Source organism: Bos taurus, chromosome 23, assembly GCF_002263795.3.
Source record: "Bos taurus isolate L1 Dominette 01449 registration number 42190680 breed Hereford chromosome 23, ARS-UCD2.0, whole genome shotgun sequence".
In the NCBI taxonomy this organism is placed as follows: Eukaryota; Metazoa; Chordata; class Mammalia; order Artiodactyla; family Bovidae; genus Bos; species Bos taurus.
In genome coordinates, this window is record NC_037350.1 from 37,553,238 (window position 1) to 37,573,822 (window position 20,585).

General features: G+C 48.6%; 1 protein-coding gene across 2 annotated transcripts in view; it reads right to left on the bottom strand.

The window, feature by feature from the left end:
* E2F3 (E2F transcription factor 3) overlaps positions 1-16,239 on the bottom strand; it is an 84,336-nt gene extending 68,097 nt beyond the window's left edge. Inside the window, exon 1 of one of the 2 annotated variants that reach the window (XM_010818494.4) lies at positions 14,549-15,345. In XM_010818494.4, coding sequence (XP_010816796.1) covers positions 14,549-14,566 — 18 coding nt within the window. In that variant the 5' untranslated portion in view covers positions 14,567-15,345. Of the gene's footprint in view, positions 1-14,548; positions 15,346-15,784 lie in introns of those variants that run through there. The other variant, NM_001192838.1, reaches the window with a different exon arrangement.
* Positions 16,240-20,585: the final 4,346 nt, after the last annotated feature.

A 20,585-nucleotide genomic window follows, 5' to 3' on the forward strand; every position in this document is an offset into this window, starting at 1 on the left:
AACTAAGTTCCCACATGTCTTTCAGACAAAGGAAAAAAAAAAAATCCATTTTCATGAAAAAAAAAAAGAGAAAAATCAGGTAACATCTACTTCTTTTAAGTCTCTAAAGTTTATTTAATTACATACATATTTAATACAAGTTTTAACAGATCAAAACTTCTGATTCCATGATTTGGGTTATAATTTATATGATGGTTATTCATACTCATTCAAACTGTCTATAGTCAAAAGCTTTTCACACAAATAACTGTGGTATCTATTTAATGCCTTTATTGGTTTTCATAATGAGTTGGGAACAGGGGCGGGAATTTATCAAGTGGCTGGACACTGTGTGCCCAGCTCCAGGCTGGACGCTGGCCCAGGGTCTCTCGTTTCATTTACTCCTCATGGTATCTTTAAATACCCAAATTACCAGACGAGTACGGAGAGCTACCATTTCATCTTCAGGGAAGCCTGGTCCATCTAGCTGGCTTATGATGTGAGGGTTTTTTTTTTTTTTTACTGGTGCTAGATAGAAAAGAATGGGATTCCCTGGTGGCTCAGGTGGTAGATACCTGCAGTGCAGGAGACCTGGGTTCGATCCCTGGGTTGGGAAGGAAATTACAACCCACTCCAGTATTCTTTCCTGGAAAACCCCGTGGACAGAGGAACCTGGTGGGCTACAGCCCAGAGGGTCGCAAAGAGTCAAGACACAGCTGAGCGACTTCATTTTCACTTTCACTTTCAGATAGATAAGAGGATGATTAAAAGAGAAGACATTAAAAGAAGGAGCATAACTGTCAAACACACACATCACAAGCTTCTGGAGAAAAGGGAAGGAAGCAGTTTTCCCATTCACAGGATGCTGAAAAGCCCAAAGAAGGCTAAGAATGTCTGTGACTGAGTTCTGCGCTGTGGCTTGCAGGATCCTCCTATTTCAAGGAGGGAGGCCAGGCCCGGAAGAGATCAAAGCACGCTGCCAGTTTTGAACTGTCTTGATACATCTAAGACTGTCTTTCATAAGCTCTGCTGTTTTTGGAAATGTACTATATTGGGCAGGGCTTCCCTGGTGGCTCTGATAGTAAAGAATCTGCCTCTAATGCAGGAGACCCAGGTATGGTCCCTGGGTCAGGGAGGTCCTCTGGAGAAGGCAACGGCAACCCACTCCAGTATTCTTGCCTGGAGAATTCCATGGACAGAGGAGCCTGGCGGGCTACCATGAGTCCATGGTGTCACTAGGAGTTGGACATGACTGAGCGATTCACATACACATTTTATGGCCAACTCCCTCTCTGATGGCAGCACGTAACACAGCCCAACTCAGACCTTGGTTTCCCCTAGTCCTTTTTGTTGAGGGGCATCTTTCCCCAAACCATGCCTCTCAACCCAGGGCTGGGGGTACCTGTCAAACCCCAAGCTGCTGGCCACACCCAGAATTTCTGGGTCAGTAGGTCTAGGATATAAATCCAAAATTTGCATTTCTAACAGCCTGAGTGCTGTTGCTGATCTAGAACCATTGATTTAAGAAAGAACATTGTAAAAAAAAAAAAAAAAACAGAACAGGATCCATCTAACACAGGAACGGGTGCTCTGGGACAACCCAGAGGGATGGGGTGGGGAGAGAGGTGGAAGGAGAGGTGTCAGGCTGGAGGGGGACGGGCGCACATGTGCACCCGTGGCTGATTCATGTTGATGCATGGCAAAAACCACCACAATATTGTAAAGTAATTATCCTCCAATTTAAAAAAAAAAAAAAAAGGAACAGTAGGAGGTTGGGGGGAGGTGGCTATTTTGCCAAAATGTGGCAAAATTTTCATCAATCGTGATCCAAACCACATGAAGGCAGGGGATTTTTGTGCCTACCCTGCTGCATCCCAGAACTTAGAATGGGGGCTGACATATATACTCAGTGCCCCAAACATACCTGCTAAGTAAGTCAAATGGATCAGTTTGCCCCATGGTGGAAACTGGGGCTGGCACGGAGATAGAGGTACAAGGAAAGTTCCTGTGGAAACACCAGCAATGAAGGGAATGGTTTTTAATAGCTGAACTGCCCTGAGAGGGAAGCTCAGCTTGACAGCAATGACTGCAACAGCAATAACGATACACATGATGACAACCAATATCTCGGAGTGTACGTGGCCAGCGCTGGGCGCTCAATTTGTACAGTTACCTACGAGATGGAAACCTTGACTCTCCTCACTTAACAGGTGAGGAAACAGGTTGGAAAGTAAGTGATATGACCAAGTCCTTAGTCTATCAGTGGAGAAGCTGGTCCCGAGCAGAAGGTCCCTGTTTTTTCAGAAAGTCTTTTCTTAATTACCCAGTTGAGTCAATGATAAATGCAAAACTTCTTTGGCCTTCTTGGAACTGCAGACTTTGATCTCTTCTTCTCCAGGTTAGGGAGGGGCTTCGAGTGGCCCATTCCTAGTGCGCCTGCCTGATCATAAAACAGGCAGGGCTTTGCTGGCTACACAGAGCTGGTTTTTTCTGTATCATCTTTCAGTGGTGGACAGTGATCCCAGTGCTGGGGTTCCATGTGGTTCCATGTGGGGCTTGAGCATGCCCAAGTTAAAGAGCTAGTTCAGTGGTTCATCAACAGGCCCAGGGAGGGGGCCAGGGAGAGGTGCGGGCGGGTTTTACCCTCAAGGGACAATGGCAATGTCCAGAGATACTTTGCTTCTCGTAACTGGAAGGTGCTACAGATATCTAGTGGGCAGAGGCCAGGGACGCTGCTCAACACCCCAAGGTGCATGGGACCACCTGCCCACCACGAGGAGGAGTCTGGCCAAAGTGTCAACGGTGCCGAAACGCTGCTCCAGTTTTGAACCTCCAAAATCCTTATCCGTGCTCGCCCCCAGGTTGGATGCCTAAGAAACTTCATCCATACTCTCTTAGGGCCCTCACCATCTTTTCTCTCATCTTAGTTACTGAAAAACTCCTTTCATCTCCCCTAGATCAAATTGCCAACATCCACTGGATCATCGGAAAAGCAAGACAGTTCCAGAAAAACATCTATTTCTGCTTTATTGACTATGCCAAAGCCTTTGACTGTGTGGATCACAATAAACTGTGCAAAATTCTAAAGAGACGGGAATATCAGACCACCTGACCTGCCTCTTGAGAAACCTGTATGCAGGTCAGGAAGCAACCGTTAGAACTAGACATGGAACAACAGACTGGTTCCAAATAGGAAAAGGAGTACGTCAAGGCTGTATATTGTCACCCTGCTTATTTAACTTCTATGCAGAGTACATCATGAGAAACGCTGGGCTGGAGGAAGCACAAGCTGGAATCAAGAATGCCGGGAGAAATAACACTAACCTCAGATATGCAGATGACACCACCCTTATGGCAGAAAGTGAAAAGGAACTAAAGAGCCTCTTGATGAAAGTGAAAAGAGGAGAGTAAAAAAATTGGCTTAAAGCTCAACATTCAGAAAACTAAGACCATCCGGTCCCATCACTTCATGGGAAATAGATGGGGAAACAGTGGAAACAGTGTCAGACTTTATTTTTGGGGGCTCCAAAATCACTGCAGATGGTGACTGCAGCCATTAAATTAAAAGATGCTTTCTCCTTGGAAGGAAAGTTATGACCAACCTAGACAGCATATTAAAAAACAGAGATATTACTTTGTCAACAAAGGTCCATCTAGTGAAGGCTATGGTTTTTCCAGTGGTCATGTATGGATGTCAGAGTTGGACTATAAAGAAAGCTGAGTGCTGAAGAATTGACACTTTTGAACTGTGGTGTTGGAGAAGACTCCTGAGAGTCCCTTGGACTGCAAGGAGATCCGACCAGTCTATCCTAAAGGAGATCAGTCTGGGGTGTTCATTGGTTTTGAAGCTGAAAGTCCAATACTTTGGCCACCTGATGCAAAGAGTTGACTCATTTGACAAGACCCTGATGCTGGGAAAGATTGAGGGCAGGAGGAGAAGGGGACGACAGAGGATGAGATGGTTGGAGGGCGTCACCGACTCAATGGACATGGGTTTGGGTGGACTCCGGGAGTTGGTGATGGACAGGGAGGCCTGGCGTGCTGTGGTTCACGGGGTAGCAAAGAGTCGGACATGACTGAGCGACTAAACTGATCTCCTGATGAACTTGAAGGCAAGAGTATCTTAGTCACTGGAGCACCCAGAATACTGGGAACCCAGTCAGCTCAGTGCTCAGTATCTGTCCTGTAGTTTGTTTTCCCTCCAATGGTTAAAAACACTGAGAATTCAGATGTAATCAATTCTCAAGAGCTCCTACCATGGAGGAGGGGAGGTGGGGTGTATACACTAAGTTAGGAATGCACAGTACACTTCCTATAAACATAGCTCATTGAATCCTTTCAATTACGGAAGGAGACAGGAACACTATTTTTGGTAGTTACAGCTCATAGATGGAATTTGTGAAGGATCACAGGCTGGTAAGTGACAGGGCCCATTTCTGGAGCCAGATCGCCAAGCCCTCTGCTCCTTCCGTACCCCACAACCAATGCCATGGGTCCCCAGAGTTGAAAACCTCCCTCCTAAAGACCAATTCCAGGATTAGAGTGTCTGAGATGCTGGCAAGGAAAACAGGAATAGAAAAGGTTGAAAACTTTACCACATTATTAGTGGAATCATCACAAGTTTGGGTATACACCACACCAACAAAAATCGGTCAATTCAAGGGTTATTGCAAACAGGCTTAAACACAAGTTACATATTTAAAAATCAATAACAAAGAATTTACATGGCTCTTTCATTTTTAAACTTTAATATGTGAGGGCTTAAGAAAATAAATCCAAGATTTTTTTTTTTAAATAAAATCAGAGAGCCTAGGAAATCATGGTCAAAAAAGCCATCTTAGTTCAAGACATAATTATGTGACCTTTCTCTATGCACAGCTCTCTCCAGCTGGCTCGTCTTTGCTCTGAGAGGTTGCAAACTGTGGGCTTTCTCAAAGCAGCCAGGAGCCAGGCCCAGACCTGGGAAAGCACGTCATAAATAACAACTGATGGCTCGTCTCTGGGAGCCCTGACAGTATTGATCCTCCCCCCGCCCAAATCAACCTGATGAATCTGTCTCGTTTTCATATTATAAAGGGAGAAGTGAAAATGAAAGGTTTTTGCAGCACCACAGTTTTTTTTTTTTTTTTTTTAAGCTAGGGAGATCGTTCTTGGCTGGCTGTTGTTCATCAAGCCTTCCCCTCTAACCTCTGTGCCAAAGCCATATTTCTAGTGCTGGGTCCCAGCCTCTTTGAAAGTTGGGTGGCCCCTGGCATCCCTCACAGCCAACACATTCCAAACTCATCATTCCCTCCACGTGGTACAAACCCTGATGGAGGAAAAACTCAGTCCATTCTTTCAGCCCCATAAGCTAACCATGTGGGGAGCCAAGGCCATCTATTTCTTCTCTCTTCCATCTTGCCTTTCACACCATCCCTGCTGCTGTCCTGCTTCTAGATTCATCGACACTGTAGCGCCCATGCTCTAAAGGGTATGCCCCACTTCTCTTTCCAGGGGGAGTTCTGGCTTTTTGTCCACGTGGTAACCTGTTCCAGGCAAGCCCAGACCCAACAGAATGGAAAGCCTTCCTACTATCAGCCAAAGCAAATCCCTCAAGGGCAGGATGTCCAGTGAATTGCCCTGGTTCCCAGTGGTGCTGTGCCAGGCAGCAGTGCTCCCTTGGACCCCCTAAGATTCTCAGCCTTTCGGGAAGTCCTTGTTTTACCTCCTTTGGGTTTTGGGTCACATTTCTTTGGATGGTTTGCCTTTGGCAATGAGCTAGAAATCCAGAAGTTGGGACAAGGGTAGGTATGGGATACCGGTGCACCTTGCCCACGTTTCTGGGGTCTGTGAGGAAGGACTTGGGATGAATGGAATGTGCGCGGATTCTGTAGGCAGCTCCTGATTCTGCAGGTCACTCCAGCTACAAGAACCTTTGCTTGTGCTCAACCACCTGCAGCAGTTTTTCCCAAGTGTTCCAGAAGGCCAGGGCACGTCTCTGACTGAGGGTAGAGAAAGTGCCTGGAAATCTGCATCTGGAACACACACTGCAGGCAATTCTTATTCTCGAGTAGCTCAGAAAAAAAACATTGGATCTCTTCTTTTTGATAGGTATCTGGGGTCCGTACTATAGAATTATTACCATAACAGAGACCATAGAGGATAAAGACCAGGAACAAGCAGACCCTGGAGCCAGGCTCCTTGGGTTCAATTTCACCTGCCTCACTCCTCAGTGGAGCCCTGAGCTAGCCTCTTAACCCCTCACTGTCTGCTTCTTCCTGTGAAGAATAAGCATGATAATGACACCCACTTCACAGGTTATACGGATAATGTGCTAATGCACGTAGAGCACTTAGTTTAGTGGCCTCCACGCGTGGGCACTTGATAAACATTAGCTATTATTATCCCATAGACCAGAGACTGCTGAGAGGCAGAGCTAAAGCCAGATCTGGCCTAGAGACCTATTTTGTTTGGCTTGCACATTTTCCTTTTTAATTGAGCCAACATTTAAAAACTGGTAGATTCCTGGCCATTTTAAGACACTTGAAGACCTGGCAACAAACGCGGCCTGCTTTCCCCTCTGGCAACCATAACCTGGGGCGGGGTCCCTTGGCACTCTTCAGAAAGGGCATTTCTTCTCTGTTCAAGACCAACCCCCATGCCACTTATTCCCCCCCTGGTGGCTCAGACAGTAAAGAATCTGCCTGCAATGCGGGAGCCCTGAGTTTGATCCCTGGGTGGGGAAGATCCCCTGGAGAAGTGAATAGCTACCCACTCCAGTATTCTTGCCTGGAGAATCCCATGGACAGTGGAGCCTGGTGGGCTATGGTCTGTGGGGTCGCAAAGAGTCGGACACTACTGAGGGATTAACACTTTCACTTTCCCATACCCCCGGCCCTTGCAGGAAGGCGATCTCTATTCTAGACCAGTCATCCCAATGTATCCAGTGTTAGATGTGAATATTTCCGTTATGGATGCCAGTCTAGCTGGTCTCCTTATGCCTACTTCCCACCTCCCTATTTGGCTTCAAGATGTCTTCCCAGCCATGATCAGCCTCCCCAGCCCTCCCTTTCCACCTAGTCCAGAGGTTCCAACTGAATGCACATTAAAATGACCTGGGACACTTTCAAAATCTCACATCTAGATGGGGTATTTCTCCTCAGTGCTCAGGTGATCCAGAAGTACAGCTGCATGTGCTCTAAGGTTGGTGACCACGGAAGCCATGGCCTCCCCATTCTACTGGCCCGGCAGGCACGTCCTGCCGACACTGTACATCCGAGGACAAGATGAGTCGTGTTTTCCTCCCGACTCCTGTTTAGTCTTGCCTGCAACTCAGCTTGTGTTTAAAGCCTGGCTCCCCAAACAGACTGTAAACTCAAAGAGTGGGTGGATCGCACACCTCATACTTCTTTTGCATCCTCGACAGGAAGACTGGGGTGTCAAGCACACTATGGCTGCCTGATGAAAAGGCCTCTTCTCAAATAATTGAGCATCCACGATGAAGAAGCCATGGCAAGGGCAACATGAAGACAAACCACAGGCTGGTTTTCTTGAAGCTTGTGGGTTTGGAGGAAGAGCAAGTCAAGGGCACCGCTGATGGGGATGGAAGGTGAACTAAAATGTGCTACAGGAAGGAAGGAAGCAGGAACTCGAGGAAGGGGAGGGGACCCGAGGCCCTGGGAATCAGGGGAGGCCCTGTGCAGGACGTGTCCTTGATAGGCCACCGGGAAGGGCCGAGAGGAAAGAGCAAATACATGCATGAGAGAAAGCTCCTGGCGAGCTGTGGTCCACGGGGTCACAGAGTTGGACATGAATGAGCGACTGAACAACAAAGGAGAGCAGCAGCACCTTAAACGCTGCACCCGCCAGCATCCCAGCTGGGAAGAAGAACGGGAAGGGCAAGATTTCCCGGGACCTCAAACGGTAGGGAGGAGGTTGTAATTAATTTGGTAAGTCACTCTAGCATCCTTCTATAAACGCCAGGCAGAGGGAGAGGTGAGGGGTAAGTGGGAGGAACAGGCAAACACACGGAACCACCGGGCGCTGCCAGCCGGGGTTGAGAAAGGGAGAGCGGGGCCCAGAGGCAGAGCCCCTCCCCTACACCGACATGGGGTCCTCCCCATCCTGCCAGGGCCCAGAGACCTCAGACATCCTGATCTCCACCATTCTGTCTTAAGCCCTCGTTTACTGTACAGAAGTGACATCACATTAATAGTTGCAACTTTCGTAGCACAGATCATCACAGAAATAAAATTTCTAGTCATGAAACTATCACTACTGAGAGGGCTATTATAATAAAGAGCTTATTTTTCTGCTCTTTCTCCCAAGTCCATGCACAATTTATAAAGACATACAAAAATCCTGAAGAATATGTTTAGGAGAACCCGCCTCGCGGTTCACTGTTCCTCCCCATCACCGTCATTTTTAGAGGCATCACTGGTTTTGGATGAACACTGGGGCTGGTTCTGAAAATAAACCACCGGAGGAAGGGCCCAAGAGACAGTCCTAAACAGAAAAAGCAATTCCATCAGGAATCCACTGAATCCTTCCCATGGGCCAGGCACTGGTCTAGACACCTTATGGCATGAACTCATTTAATCTTCCCAATCCCATGAAGTAGGTAGGATGATGCCCCCATTTTACAGGGGAGGAAATGAAGATGCAGAGGTTAAGCGGATTTGCCCAGTGACACATTGGTGAAAGAATAAGAACCCAGACAGTGGCTTCACGCTCCATCGTCTGAATCATTTAGTTTACTTTGCCCTTTAGGTGGAGGGCATGGGTTCGGTACATAGAAGCTTTCAGCTCTCCTAAGGGCCACCAAACCCAGAAAGGCTCAGAATGGATGGGGCCACAGGGTGGCTGCTCGGGTTGTATTTCTGGAGCCTCAAAGCATCAGACACAGAAAAGGGGCCAGGGAGGGGTGAAGTCTACAGGCTCTGAGTGGACCTCCCGTGACCCCCAGTGTCCAGAGCTGCAACATTCAGGATCATGAAAACCAGAGCTCGGAGAAGCCTTTCTCAGCAGTCAGGCTAGAGGAGCCAACGGGATCTCCTGGGTAGCCAGGCATGAGCTGGCTGGGAGCACCAAGGGTGGTTGGCTCCCCTGCTTTCTGAGATGGACTCCATCCTCCATAGAGTCCTTCAGGGGAAATCCGCTTCACTGTTGACCACAGGTCTCACCAACAGTTGCCCTGATCGAGACTGTACCTGCAGGTAGCACCTTTCTGGTCTGTGGATTATAGACCAGCCATATCCCTGCCTCCTAGTCAGTGGACTACCGCCACACTGGATTATGTTTCACTTTTGGGCTTCAGGGCTTGAAGCGATTCTATTTTTAGGCTTTCTCAATTTCAAGAGTTAAAAGAAGACGTTTTAAGGAAATTAGTTCTGGCTTTTAGGGGATGAGGACTTCCTCTGAAAGAGTTAAACTGACCGGCCATTCTGTTTAGCCAGCAATCTTCAAAGACGGCAGGGCACCTGGTCTAAGGTCACTAGGCAAGGGCGCCTGACCTCTAAAAAGCACAGCAGTCACCCAGGATGTGGACGGCCCAGACAGACCTCCAACACCAGAGCTACGGCGTACCCCTCTCCCAAAGATGATGGCAAAAATCCTTCCAGGTTCTATTCTCAGTGAAGTGTATGTTTCACTTTCCGAGCACCGGAAGTGTCATATCCACAGAAGTCTGCAAATAACACAGAAAGCTTTAAACATGCTACTATCACGTTTCTATGAGTCAGTCATTCCTTCTGTTTTTTTTTTCTTTTTTAATTCCCTTTCACTGAACATCTAAAGGAGCTTCGCTTATTTTGTATCTTTGAGAATGAGCTGTTACTCTAAAGCCAACTGTTCAAAGGACACTTTTGTATGTGTCTATTTTCAAAAAGTGTAACCATTCCTGAAGGCAATCTAAAATACATTCTACTCATCCCAATTTTCCCATACAGGGCACATGGGACACAGTTAACTCTCTTGGCGAATGAGGCTTCTAAGAATTCAAGTCTCCGGTTTCAGTTCTGGCTTTGTCGCTAGTTAGCTTGTGACCTTGGGTAAGTAACTCAACTGCACTGGGTCTTAATTTCCTCACCTGTGAAATGAAGGGCATTGGGTCACATGATGATTCTTGCTTTTACAGCTCTCACATGTTATGATTCAAAGACCATCAAGAATATCAATTATCAGCTGTGCTAATTGTAAGACTTGTTATAAGAATGTTGCTGGGACACTAGAAATGGCCCCAGACAGTTGGGCTAAAGTAATAGAAAGCAGACAGAAGTCAATTACTTTTATTCTTCCTACCTCCTCTGAAGTCCTCTCTATTCCATCAGCTGTCTGTTCTATCAACCTCCGCTGATGTAAACCTAAGCAGTGGTCTGTTTCACTCAGGTTCTCCAGCAAAGCAAGGTACACAGGCTTTGTGATTACAACCTGGTGACCAGGGGGTTTACCTCTTTGATCCGGGAGCTTGGGCACCCCTACTATAGATGACCGTAGCCGCCACAGCAGTTAAGGTTGGAGGCAACCTGAGAATACATCCTTGTAACCCACGCATTCTTGGCGTTCTAAAAATGCATTGCTTTGGGGGAAGAGCGTGTGAAGCAAAAGTGACAACAGAAAACAAACCAATTTCCCTTTTACTGATGCAGAAGCTGTATGTGTGATCCCTCTGTATTATCCCCACCGTCACCTTTGTGGATTCCTTGACCCCATCCCAGTTGCTGCTTTTTTGTCTCTTCTGCTGTACAACTTGTCCTTGGGTAAGATACATTTTCCAAGTCACTCTTGGAAGCCAAAGAGGGGGTCAGGGTAGGAGGAAGAAGATACCATTGGTGGTTTCCTATACTCACTGCTTTCCCAGTTAGCTGGCCTTCTTAGTCCCCTGAAAAATGATTAGTGTAAAAAAAAATGCTTCTCAGCCATTGTAAATACAGTACTCGAAACACTATTTTTAAGCTGCTAACAAGCATGAAAAATATGCATTAAACCACATGCTTAGTACCTCAAAGAATTCAGGGAAGTTCCTCTATTTAAAAACTAAAATGAAACAGAGCGTCTGATAAGAATTGCAAGCTACCTTCTTTGCCACGCACTATTTGTGGTGGTTTCACGTACATCTAGGAGGGACATGATTTAGTGAGCACAGGCGGTGGTTGATTTTTCACTCATCCTAGTTTAAAATGTTAGTAGAAAGCAGATGGTTAAAAAAGAAATGGGGGTTGGTCAGCCTAGGAAAGTGGATGAAAACTGGACATACAAATGGAATATATGTAACTCATGTCAAATTAGAAAAGCAGCCAGAAAATCAACTATGAATATTTGAAGCCTTGCCAAATGGGTCCAGGTCCTTTGGAGGTAGGCTAAAGGTATGGATGGTGTATCGCTGGGAATGGCAATAAAAGACAACTATGCATTATACCTGTAAGAAATGAGAATAAAAGCCACTTTTCTCTATAACCTTTCAATCTCCAGGTGCTGTTATTTATTCATGTCTAAGCTCAGAGTATTATTTTCTGTTTTCAAGTTAGCTTTTACACAACACAACATTAATCTCAGAATCTACTCTTCCAAGTATTACACAAGGTGACGATTTATAGAAAAACAGAAAAAAAAAATCCTTTCCTGGTCGCAAGCTTGGGTTCTTTAGCTCACAGAGCCACATTTAAGAGTGCTTTGTTTCAGAGGATGATTAGAGTGGCACCATGGGTACTGATTATAGTAGAGCTATTTGTACTGCCCGAGTCTGGGCACTGCATTATATTAAAACTTCCATTTTGGGGTATGTAGTGACTAAAAATTCTCTCCTAGCTTAAACTTGGCACTAACCATCTATCTCAGCAGAAGCAAGATTATTGAGTACAGAACCACAGGAACCCAGCATTTTTCTTCTTTTATACTCATACAGGAAAAAAAAAAGAAAAAAAGACTCAGCTATAGCACCTATGGTTTCTCCATTCTTACACAGAAATTTCAAGCATTGTGGGTTTCTTCCCAAAGTCTAATCAGCGGGTTGCTCTGGCTGGATCAAATTAAATCAGATGTGACAGGTCATTGTCGCTTGCATTAATAGATCCCAAACTTTCTAGAAGTGGGATGAACTCATTCAGCTGCTTTTTAGCAAAGGCAGAAAATGATGAAGCCCCTTCAGTTCTAGAAGACAGTGCTTGTTGACTCTGGTTTCCCTAGATCTGTTCTGTGTCCAACAGCTCGTCATCTGAAACTGGGTTTACCTGGTGCATGTCTATGCCATGGCAATGATGAAGAGCTCAGTTCTACAAAAGCGACAGAGCACAGGCTGCACCCAAGGATGGTAGGTCCCTGGGATTAAGGGAAGGGCAAGGCCAGAAAGTGAGGGTGAGTTGATCTACATTTGTCACAACTCAAGCCACAAGCTTATGCTGCGGTAGTATATCACCGCCATCTCTAACACAGGCCTGTCCTAGTGATGTGTCCTTATTTTATCCATTCTTGAAGATCGCCATGACATATGGATTTAAAAACTCAGTTAGGTATAGTTATGTACCACTTTAGAAAGAGTTTTAGCCATTTTACTCATACATGTCAACAAAGGGGCAGTGTGCACAGGTTCTTACATTATTTCTCTAAGTTAAAAAAAAATAACATTTCTGGATATCCATTTTATTAGGCATCTACTATTTGCCTGGTTCAGTGCTAAGTGTTTTACTTGCACTGTCATATTTAACCCTAAAAAAAACTTTCATGTTCATATTTCTTATTGCCCCTTTTTTTTACAGTAGTGTTGGTGAGAGAGATTGTTATTTGCCTAAGATCTGATGACTTGTAAATGACACAGGCAATTGCAGCAGTAAGGTGGTACTAAATGTGTGTGTGTGTATATATATATATATAAATAATATATATACAAATAATAGATACACATATACATATGGATTTTTTCCACATTAAAAAAAAAAAAAAGGTGAAGAGTATGCTCTTAGTTTTAAATTGCAAAGACAGAACGTGGAAATCAGAACCAGGTAGGTCTGCAACTCTGGCAACCTCAACAGGATTTCTCAACCTGTTTTGGATGGAAAGTGTTTAAATGATCTCTTTGCTCAGCCAATCACTTAGCACTCCCCGAGCTGTCTCTCCTGCTTAGGGAAAGAATATCAACAAAAGTTCAAGACTTAAATAGAGGGCTAATACAATTTTGATAAGAAAAAAAAAAAAAAAAGAAACCAAACTTTATATACAGTTTTCGTGTCTTTAGAATAATCATCTCATGAAAAGGAGGATAAAGTTTTGAAATAGCTTGGAAGGTGGTGAGGGTAATTTTCTATACTTAAATACAATGAACTACAGAGAAGTTTGGCTACACAGTTTCAAAGACTGGGCCCAAGTGGGCTAAAATTCAAAAGTTTAAAAAAAAAAAACCAAACCGGTGGTCTTGCAATTTCCCATGATCAAAACTACCCTCCCATAAATCTGCATCAAATCCCAGAAGTATGTCAATAGCTGGTTGTTTCAGATTAGGTTTATGATATAGGAGCAGAACTGAGTAGGGGGCATATATGCTTGAAATATATCCAAGCCTGTTTAGGTAAGGTCAGTAATAGTATTTAATGTCAGTAAAAGCGTGGCATATTTCTGTGACAGAATCCGGCACAGTGGATACCGTATGTGTGAGCAGGTCCTATCCTCTTTTCCCCCCTGCTGGCAGACCCTAGTCACTAAACGCGGTGAGAGCTCCTTTGACTGAGAAGGTATCACACATCCCTACCAAGTATCTCCGGGGCTGAAAAGCACTAAAGACCCAACTCGAGGAGAAATTGAGAAAAGTCAGGAAATAAAATATTTCCTTCTTCCCAGACCCATCTCTTGCCCCCGAAGTGCTGCCTGGGTGCTGCCGCTCTTAAAGACCTCTGCAGAATCTCGAGTCTCCCCAAATTTCAGCCCATTCGGAGCCGAGACAAGGTGAGGTCAACGTTGGGTACGACCAACCCACCATTTATCAAAACTGGGTCTGGTTCGTTTCTAGCCTCGTGGGGGCCAAGCCTCACCACGAGGGAGAAGACTGGAGGCATGGAGGAAGGGAATGCAGGAGAGAAAAGGAGAAAGGGGGAAGACCTCCCGGCCACACTTCTTTCTAGTATCAACAAAAAAAAGAAGCCGCATACTGACCTAAATCATCTCTCAAAGGCGCTTTATAAATTACAGGGACAAAGGGAGGGGGTGGCGGGTGGCCTGGGAATCCTACAGACACCCTACCCTCTGACCCGCCCCCCTCCCCCTCCAGCACAAGGGAAGGAAGACAGAAAACAGAGCTCAACTCGGCCATCGGCGAGAAGCCCCCCTCCGATCGCCCATCCCTCGGCCCCCCTAGGAAAAAATCCACGTAAACGCCATACCCACCCCCTGGGGCGGACACTCCTGCCCCCTGGGTTCCTAGAACCGGAGGCCGGGGCATTTACTTAGTTACATTTTTCTTGCTTACTCATTTCCCTCGAGCACCCAACCCCCCGTTCCCACTCCAAAACCCCGCTCAACCGCCTACCCTCACGGCTCCAGCCCCCCAGCAGAATCCTGTGCCCCCACGGCGGCGGCGGCCCCCCGAGCCGTCCCGGTCACTAACCTGCTGCTGTAAGGGCATTTCCGAAACCAGCCTGGCTCCGGGGGGGAGGTGGGGGGTGCCGGCTGGAGAGGGGGCCCGGAGGGCCGAGCGGACCGGCGGCGCCGGGCGAGGGCGGGCGCCCGTGGAGGGGGGGGGTGCCGGGGAGAGGAGAGGGAGGGTGGCCGCGCCGGGGGCGGGTGCGAGGGCGCCGGGACGGTCCCAGGCCAGGGAGCCGGCGAGCAGGAGGAAGTGGGTGCCCCCTCTCCCCCTCCAGCGCCCCCTCCCGCCGCCGCCGCCTCCTCCCCAGTCACAGGCGCGTCCTCCGCGCACGTGTGCGAAACGTCACCGGCGGGTCCCGGGGAGAGGGACAGACCCAGGCGGCGGGACGGGAACACGGCTGCCCCCGCCCTCCGTCGCCGGGGGGCGGAGAGGGGGACAGGGCGGGGGGAAGGAAGGGGCAAGGGGAGAGGCGGGTCAAGGGCAGGCCCGGGGCCCGGCGAGGAAGGCCCGGGCGCTCGGGCCACGCGGGCGCCGCCGCGGCCACCGCCGGGATGCGCCCAGGCCGGGGCCGCCAGCCCGCGAGCCCCTCACCCGCTAGACAGCCCACGCCCGCGCCGGCACCCGGATCCGTGCTCCACCGCCCGCCTCCACTCCCCCCAGCCCCTTTGTTGCCGGGAGTTAACAGATCCCCAAATGTGTCAAAGCGCAACCTGGCAGAGCCCCTGCACTCCGAGCACGCCTTAGGGACCCCCGGCTGCCAACGGGCCTTGGAGGCCGGAAGGGGGGGCTATCACCCCCAGGGCCCCCACCCCGGTTTCCACCCCCCGGAGTCTCCCACTCCCCAGTTCCCTACTCCCTCCTCCACCCCCTTCTCCATCCGGGGCGTGACCCCTTCCTACGCCCGAGAAAGAGGAAGCTTCGAGTTGGAGGGGAGGGGAGAGTGGGGGTAGGGAAAAGTGCAGGAAAAGAAGAGGAGGGGGGGCCGCGAAAAGTTTCGGAGTGTTTGATGTGGTTCGCGCCAAGGCGATCCCCGCCGCCCTGCGCTCGCGGCGGAGTCCCCCGACCCTCCGGGCGCTGGCGGGGGGCAACACACGAGTCTTTAACAATAAACCCTCGTTGGAGGGGCAGCCGCCGAGGCCCGAGACGCTCGGCCCCGCGCTCCCCACCAAGGGCGGCCCGCAGCGCGCCCACCACCCCGCGCAATGCGAGCCCACCTCCCGCCCGGGCTGGGGACGGTGGGGACGGGAGGGCATTTACCGGAGGGCCGCCGCCGCCGCCGCTGCCGCCGCGTCCCAGCGCTGGTGGCTGCTGCAGCAGCCCGGCTCTGCCGGAGGGTCCGTGCGGCGTGGTGTAGATGAGGCTGCCAGCGGTCTGCTCCACGCCGGGGGCACTGGGGAGGAGGGGGCCGGCGGCGACGGCGCCGCTTTGGAGGGAGGAGGAACAGGAGGTGGTGGAAGTGTTCGTGGTGAGGATCTGGATGTACGCGCTCGGGGCGGCGGCGGCGGCGGCGGGGAAGCCGGGGCTGGCTAGCAGTGCCCTTTTGTCCATGGAGGCTGCAGCGGCCGCAGCGACGACAGCCGCCCCCTCCCCACCCCCGGCGGTCACCAGGTACTGCTCCAGGGCGGGCTGGATCCCCTTTCTCATCTCTCGCTCCTGCTCTTTTTATTGCTATGGTAATATTAACGTATTGTTTGCAATTTCTTTTATTATTTGCAGTCGGAGTTTCCAAGTCTCTCCTCCTTCTCTCCTCCCCGCCCGGCGCTTCCGAGCCCCTTCTCTCTCTTTTCTTTTTATTTTTCCGCACCGCACGGGCCCCGGGGGCCAAAAATAATCGGGGCCCTGGAGAGAGGAGGGTCCCGGCCGCACGGATATCGGGCCCCGAGGGGGGATGGAGGCGTCGGGGGCGGCCGATGCAATGGATTGCGAGGCGGCGGCGGCTGCCCGAGTGCTGCGGCCGGCAGCTGAAAAATGGCTCCAGGAAGCTGCTGCTGACAATGAATGAAGGGATACGGTTTACGCGCCAAGGTCCTCCCGCGAAACTCAGATTTCCCGCCGGCTTTTCAAACCATATTTGCATATCCCCGCCCCTCAACCCGCCGAGGACCGTTCCCACAGCCCATTGGGCCTCTGTCTCATTCCTTCCGTCCCAATCGTGGAGCAGGACCGCGACTTGCCGGTTCCAATTGGCTGCCGCGCATCACGGTTGTCGGGGTGACAGGGCCTCTATTTGCATACTCTTCCTTGATTGGCTGGGACGCAGTGTGGGTTTTTGGTGGTGGGGGGTAAAGTCTGCCTTCTCTCCCACGGAAGACCACGCCTTGTACAGGCTCCTCCCCCGTCCCCGCCCTCCAGCCGGGCGGGCGCTGCTGACCTGGGCAGGACTCCGCGCCCCGCAGACTCAGTGTGGATTTAACCTAGAGCGCAAGTTTCGCTTTTGGAAATTGTCAAGGTGACCAAGGGGACACTTTTCGGGGACTCACTTTCGTTTGACCAGTAACCGTAATAGGTGAACGACGGCGAGAGATTCTCCCAAGTGTGTGCCAAAGGCAAGTTGGACCTTGCAAATGACGCCTGGCAGGTGGAAACTGAGCCCTTTAAATCGTGGGTTTCCCCCTTCCTGAAATCCAACCAATGCGGCAAGAGCTGATCCCGAGGCCGAGGCTGACAGACAGAAGCATGTGGGCAGACAGAATCGTGGGGGCAGAAGGTTCGACTGACGTGGTTGCGGGCACCATTTAGTTACCATTCCAGATCATTTCTGGTAGTTTCATTATTAGCCTGATGGGATTTAAGTAAAAATTAACTCCGAATGTTTTGCCAAGTGAAATCTTATAGCGAATTTTGAGTTCAGCAGACACCTCCAACCCCTCACCCTCTGGCCCAGAAGCACCCAGGGCAGTTAATCTGGGCTAACCTAGGACTGATTGGCGGGGTTCTAATCCGCCAAACGGTAATCCAAAGAAGCACACGCTTCCCACAATGACGTCTTGCTCCAAACAAACGCCGCACGCCTGGCACCAGCACTTTACAATTTTGGTTTCCTAGCAAGTTCTCGGACAGGACAACCCAAACTTACTCCAAAATATTTTCAAAGAATTTTTTAAAGTAAACTATTCATTGCCACCAGAAAAATATTAAATTATTGTCAAACTGACTTTTGTACTGCTGCAAGTATTCATGGACTTTAAAATTGAAGATTGCGCCTTTGAGACTGAGCAGGAAAAGGACCCCGAGCAGGTTGAGAGAAAAGGTGTACTTAGGTTGGGTCATCATTTACAGTTCCAGTCACTGAGAACTGTACAAAATAACTGCTGATCTGGTGTTCACTGGGTGATGAGCATTGCAATACCTCCAGCCCTTTTGCAAGACTATTATTATTAATTTCCAAAACTCATATACCCAGTCCTATGAAAAGCCTGACAAGATATATCAGTCTTATTACCTGAAATAGGGTGAGCTCAAAGTATTTTTAAAACTTGCACCAGGCTTAGGAAAATTTTGGTTTTTGCATTCAAGCTAATTGAGGATCCAAGGCCCAGTACCCAAACCTTTATTAACATAAATGATACGTGTCATCAAACTGACACTATCTTTAGGACAGATTAGGTGGTATTCATAGGGCATCATCCCAGGGACGGGGGAGCCTGGTGGGCTGCCGTCTATGGGGTCACACAGAGTTGGACAGGACTGAAGCGACTTAGCAGCAGTAGCAGCATAGGGCATCAATGCCTCATTGGGCTAGAGGCATAAGGTATTAGCAACTTCCTTGGTCTTGATCATCAATGTTACTTTCCACTGTGGGTCACTGTGGAAGAAACTAGTAACTACTTGGATATCACCAGCTGTAGAATGTCACTGGGCTTTGCCGTTGGCTCAGCAGTGAAGAATCCTCCATTGTAGGAGACATAGGTTCGATCCCTGAGTCAAGAAGAACCCTTGGAGTAGGAAATGGCAACCCACTCCAGTATTCTTGGCTGGAAAATTCCATGGGCAGAGGAGCCTGGCAAGGCTACAGTCCATGGGATTACAAGAGTCGGACATGATTGAACAGCAATAACAGTACATCACTGACAGCATGAATTGGGTGAATATAGTGGGGGTTGTGGAAGGAGTGATGGTACAACAGGCACTCTCATTATAGACCTGCATTTTAAGATAAGAGACAAGTCTAGGACTTGGGACTGTGCACAGGATCTCTGCCTGAACTCCTCACGCTCCTCCTTACTGCTCATGGTAAGATGGATAGGACATAGTCACAGGTAGCAAATGTTAACCACCTAGACCCACCCCTGTGGTTCTAGTTTAGGAAGCTTTGAAATATTTACCGTTCTACCTTAGCCACGTTACACTTTTTAATGTAAGGTATTTGGTGGAGAAAGACATATTTTGACATGTTACGCTTAATGAACCCCAGGATGGGGTGGGAAGGGTTCAAAGAGAGAAGAGGAAGTGCTGGAAGTTAATTTGTGGAGAGGTGGCACGTTTTAGTAGAAAGAAAAGGGGATTTGGAGCCAGAGTGATCTGGGTTTAAATTCTACCTCTTCTACTTACTGGCTATCTAACTTTCATCTTTAAAAGCTTGTGTTCTTGTATGTTAAATGAGATCCCATATTGTTAATACTGATATCACAAGATTATGATGACAAGGAGCAATAATAATAGCACTTTGATTAATAGGTATTTATGATTCTGGGCTTATCTGGTGGCTCAGCAGCAAAGAATCTGCCTGCCTGTGCAGGACAGTTGGTTTCAATCCCTGGGTCAGGAAGATCCCTTGGAGAAGGAAATGGCAACCCACTCCAGTGTGCTTGCCTGGGAAATCCCACAGACCATGAGCCTGGCTACACTCCATGGGGTCACATAAGAAGAGTTGGATGTAAATTGGTGACTAAACAACAAACAACAACAATTTATGATTCTACTCATTTGTGCAATTGTGCTGTAGCACTTTTTGGTCCAGTTCTGACTCAGCCTCTAATCTTCCCTCTGCCGCCGGATGTCCACTTGCCGTGGCAGCTTAGCTTTGTTCCAGGGCAGGAGCACGGTCAAGTCCTGGTTAGGGGGGATTATAGAATCCTGACTCAGAAGTTCAAGGTAACAAGGTCAACTTTGCAGCTCCTACTCCAACCCTCTCATCTGTCGGTGGCCAGCTTCTGACTGGTCCCTAAATCTGAGCCCCAAGACCTTCCCTCAAAGGTCAGACTGCTCTAGCACTGGAGCCAGACTGTTCTTGCCAGTCACCCCACGCTCTCCCTTGCTCTGACAGTGACCCAAGGCAACTAATTGTCCCAGAATTGGCCCCTGATTCTGTTTGAATGGTGTCAGTGCTCCCAAAACACATCTTCGTACTGATCTCTAGAACCTGTGATTGTGACCTTATTTGGAAGAAGGGTCTTTGCAGATATAATTAAGCTAAGAATCTTGAAACAAGATCATTCTGGATTATCTGAATGGGCCCTAAATCCAATGACAAGTATTCTTAGACACCCAGAAGAGAAATGTGTAGAGAGGGCGAGATGGCCATGTGAAGACAGCAGCAGAGGTTGGAATGAGGAGCAGAATTTGAAGAATGCCGGCAGCCACCCGAAGCTGGAGGAGGCAAGGACCAGAATCTCCTCCATAGCCTCTGGAGAGAACAGAGCCAACACTTTGATTTCAGACTTCTGGCTTCTAGACTTGCCAGAGAGTAGGTTTCTGTTGTTTTCAGCTCCCCAGTTTATTGTGATTTATTATGGCAATCCTGGGTTGGTTAGCCTGCCTACCTGAGCCTCAGACCTCTTAGCTGCTACTCACCCTGTTTTGAATTGTTGCCAAGATACCATTCTTTACTATACATGGATGATACTCATGGCCAGCCTGGGTGATAGCTCCTGTTGAAGACTCTTCAAAGTATGACTTGCTGACCACCTGGTGTAGACTTACCCTGCTGCTGCTGCCTAGGAGATTATAAAAGTGCAGATTCCTGAGCTCTACCCCAGCCAATGAGAATCCCTGAGACAGGGCCTGAGACTCATTTAACGAGTCCTTCCAGGTAAGTCCTTTATGCTCTAGAGTTGAG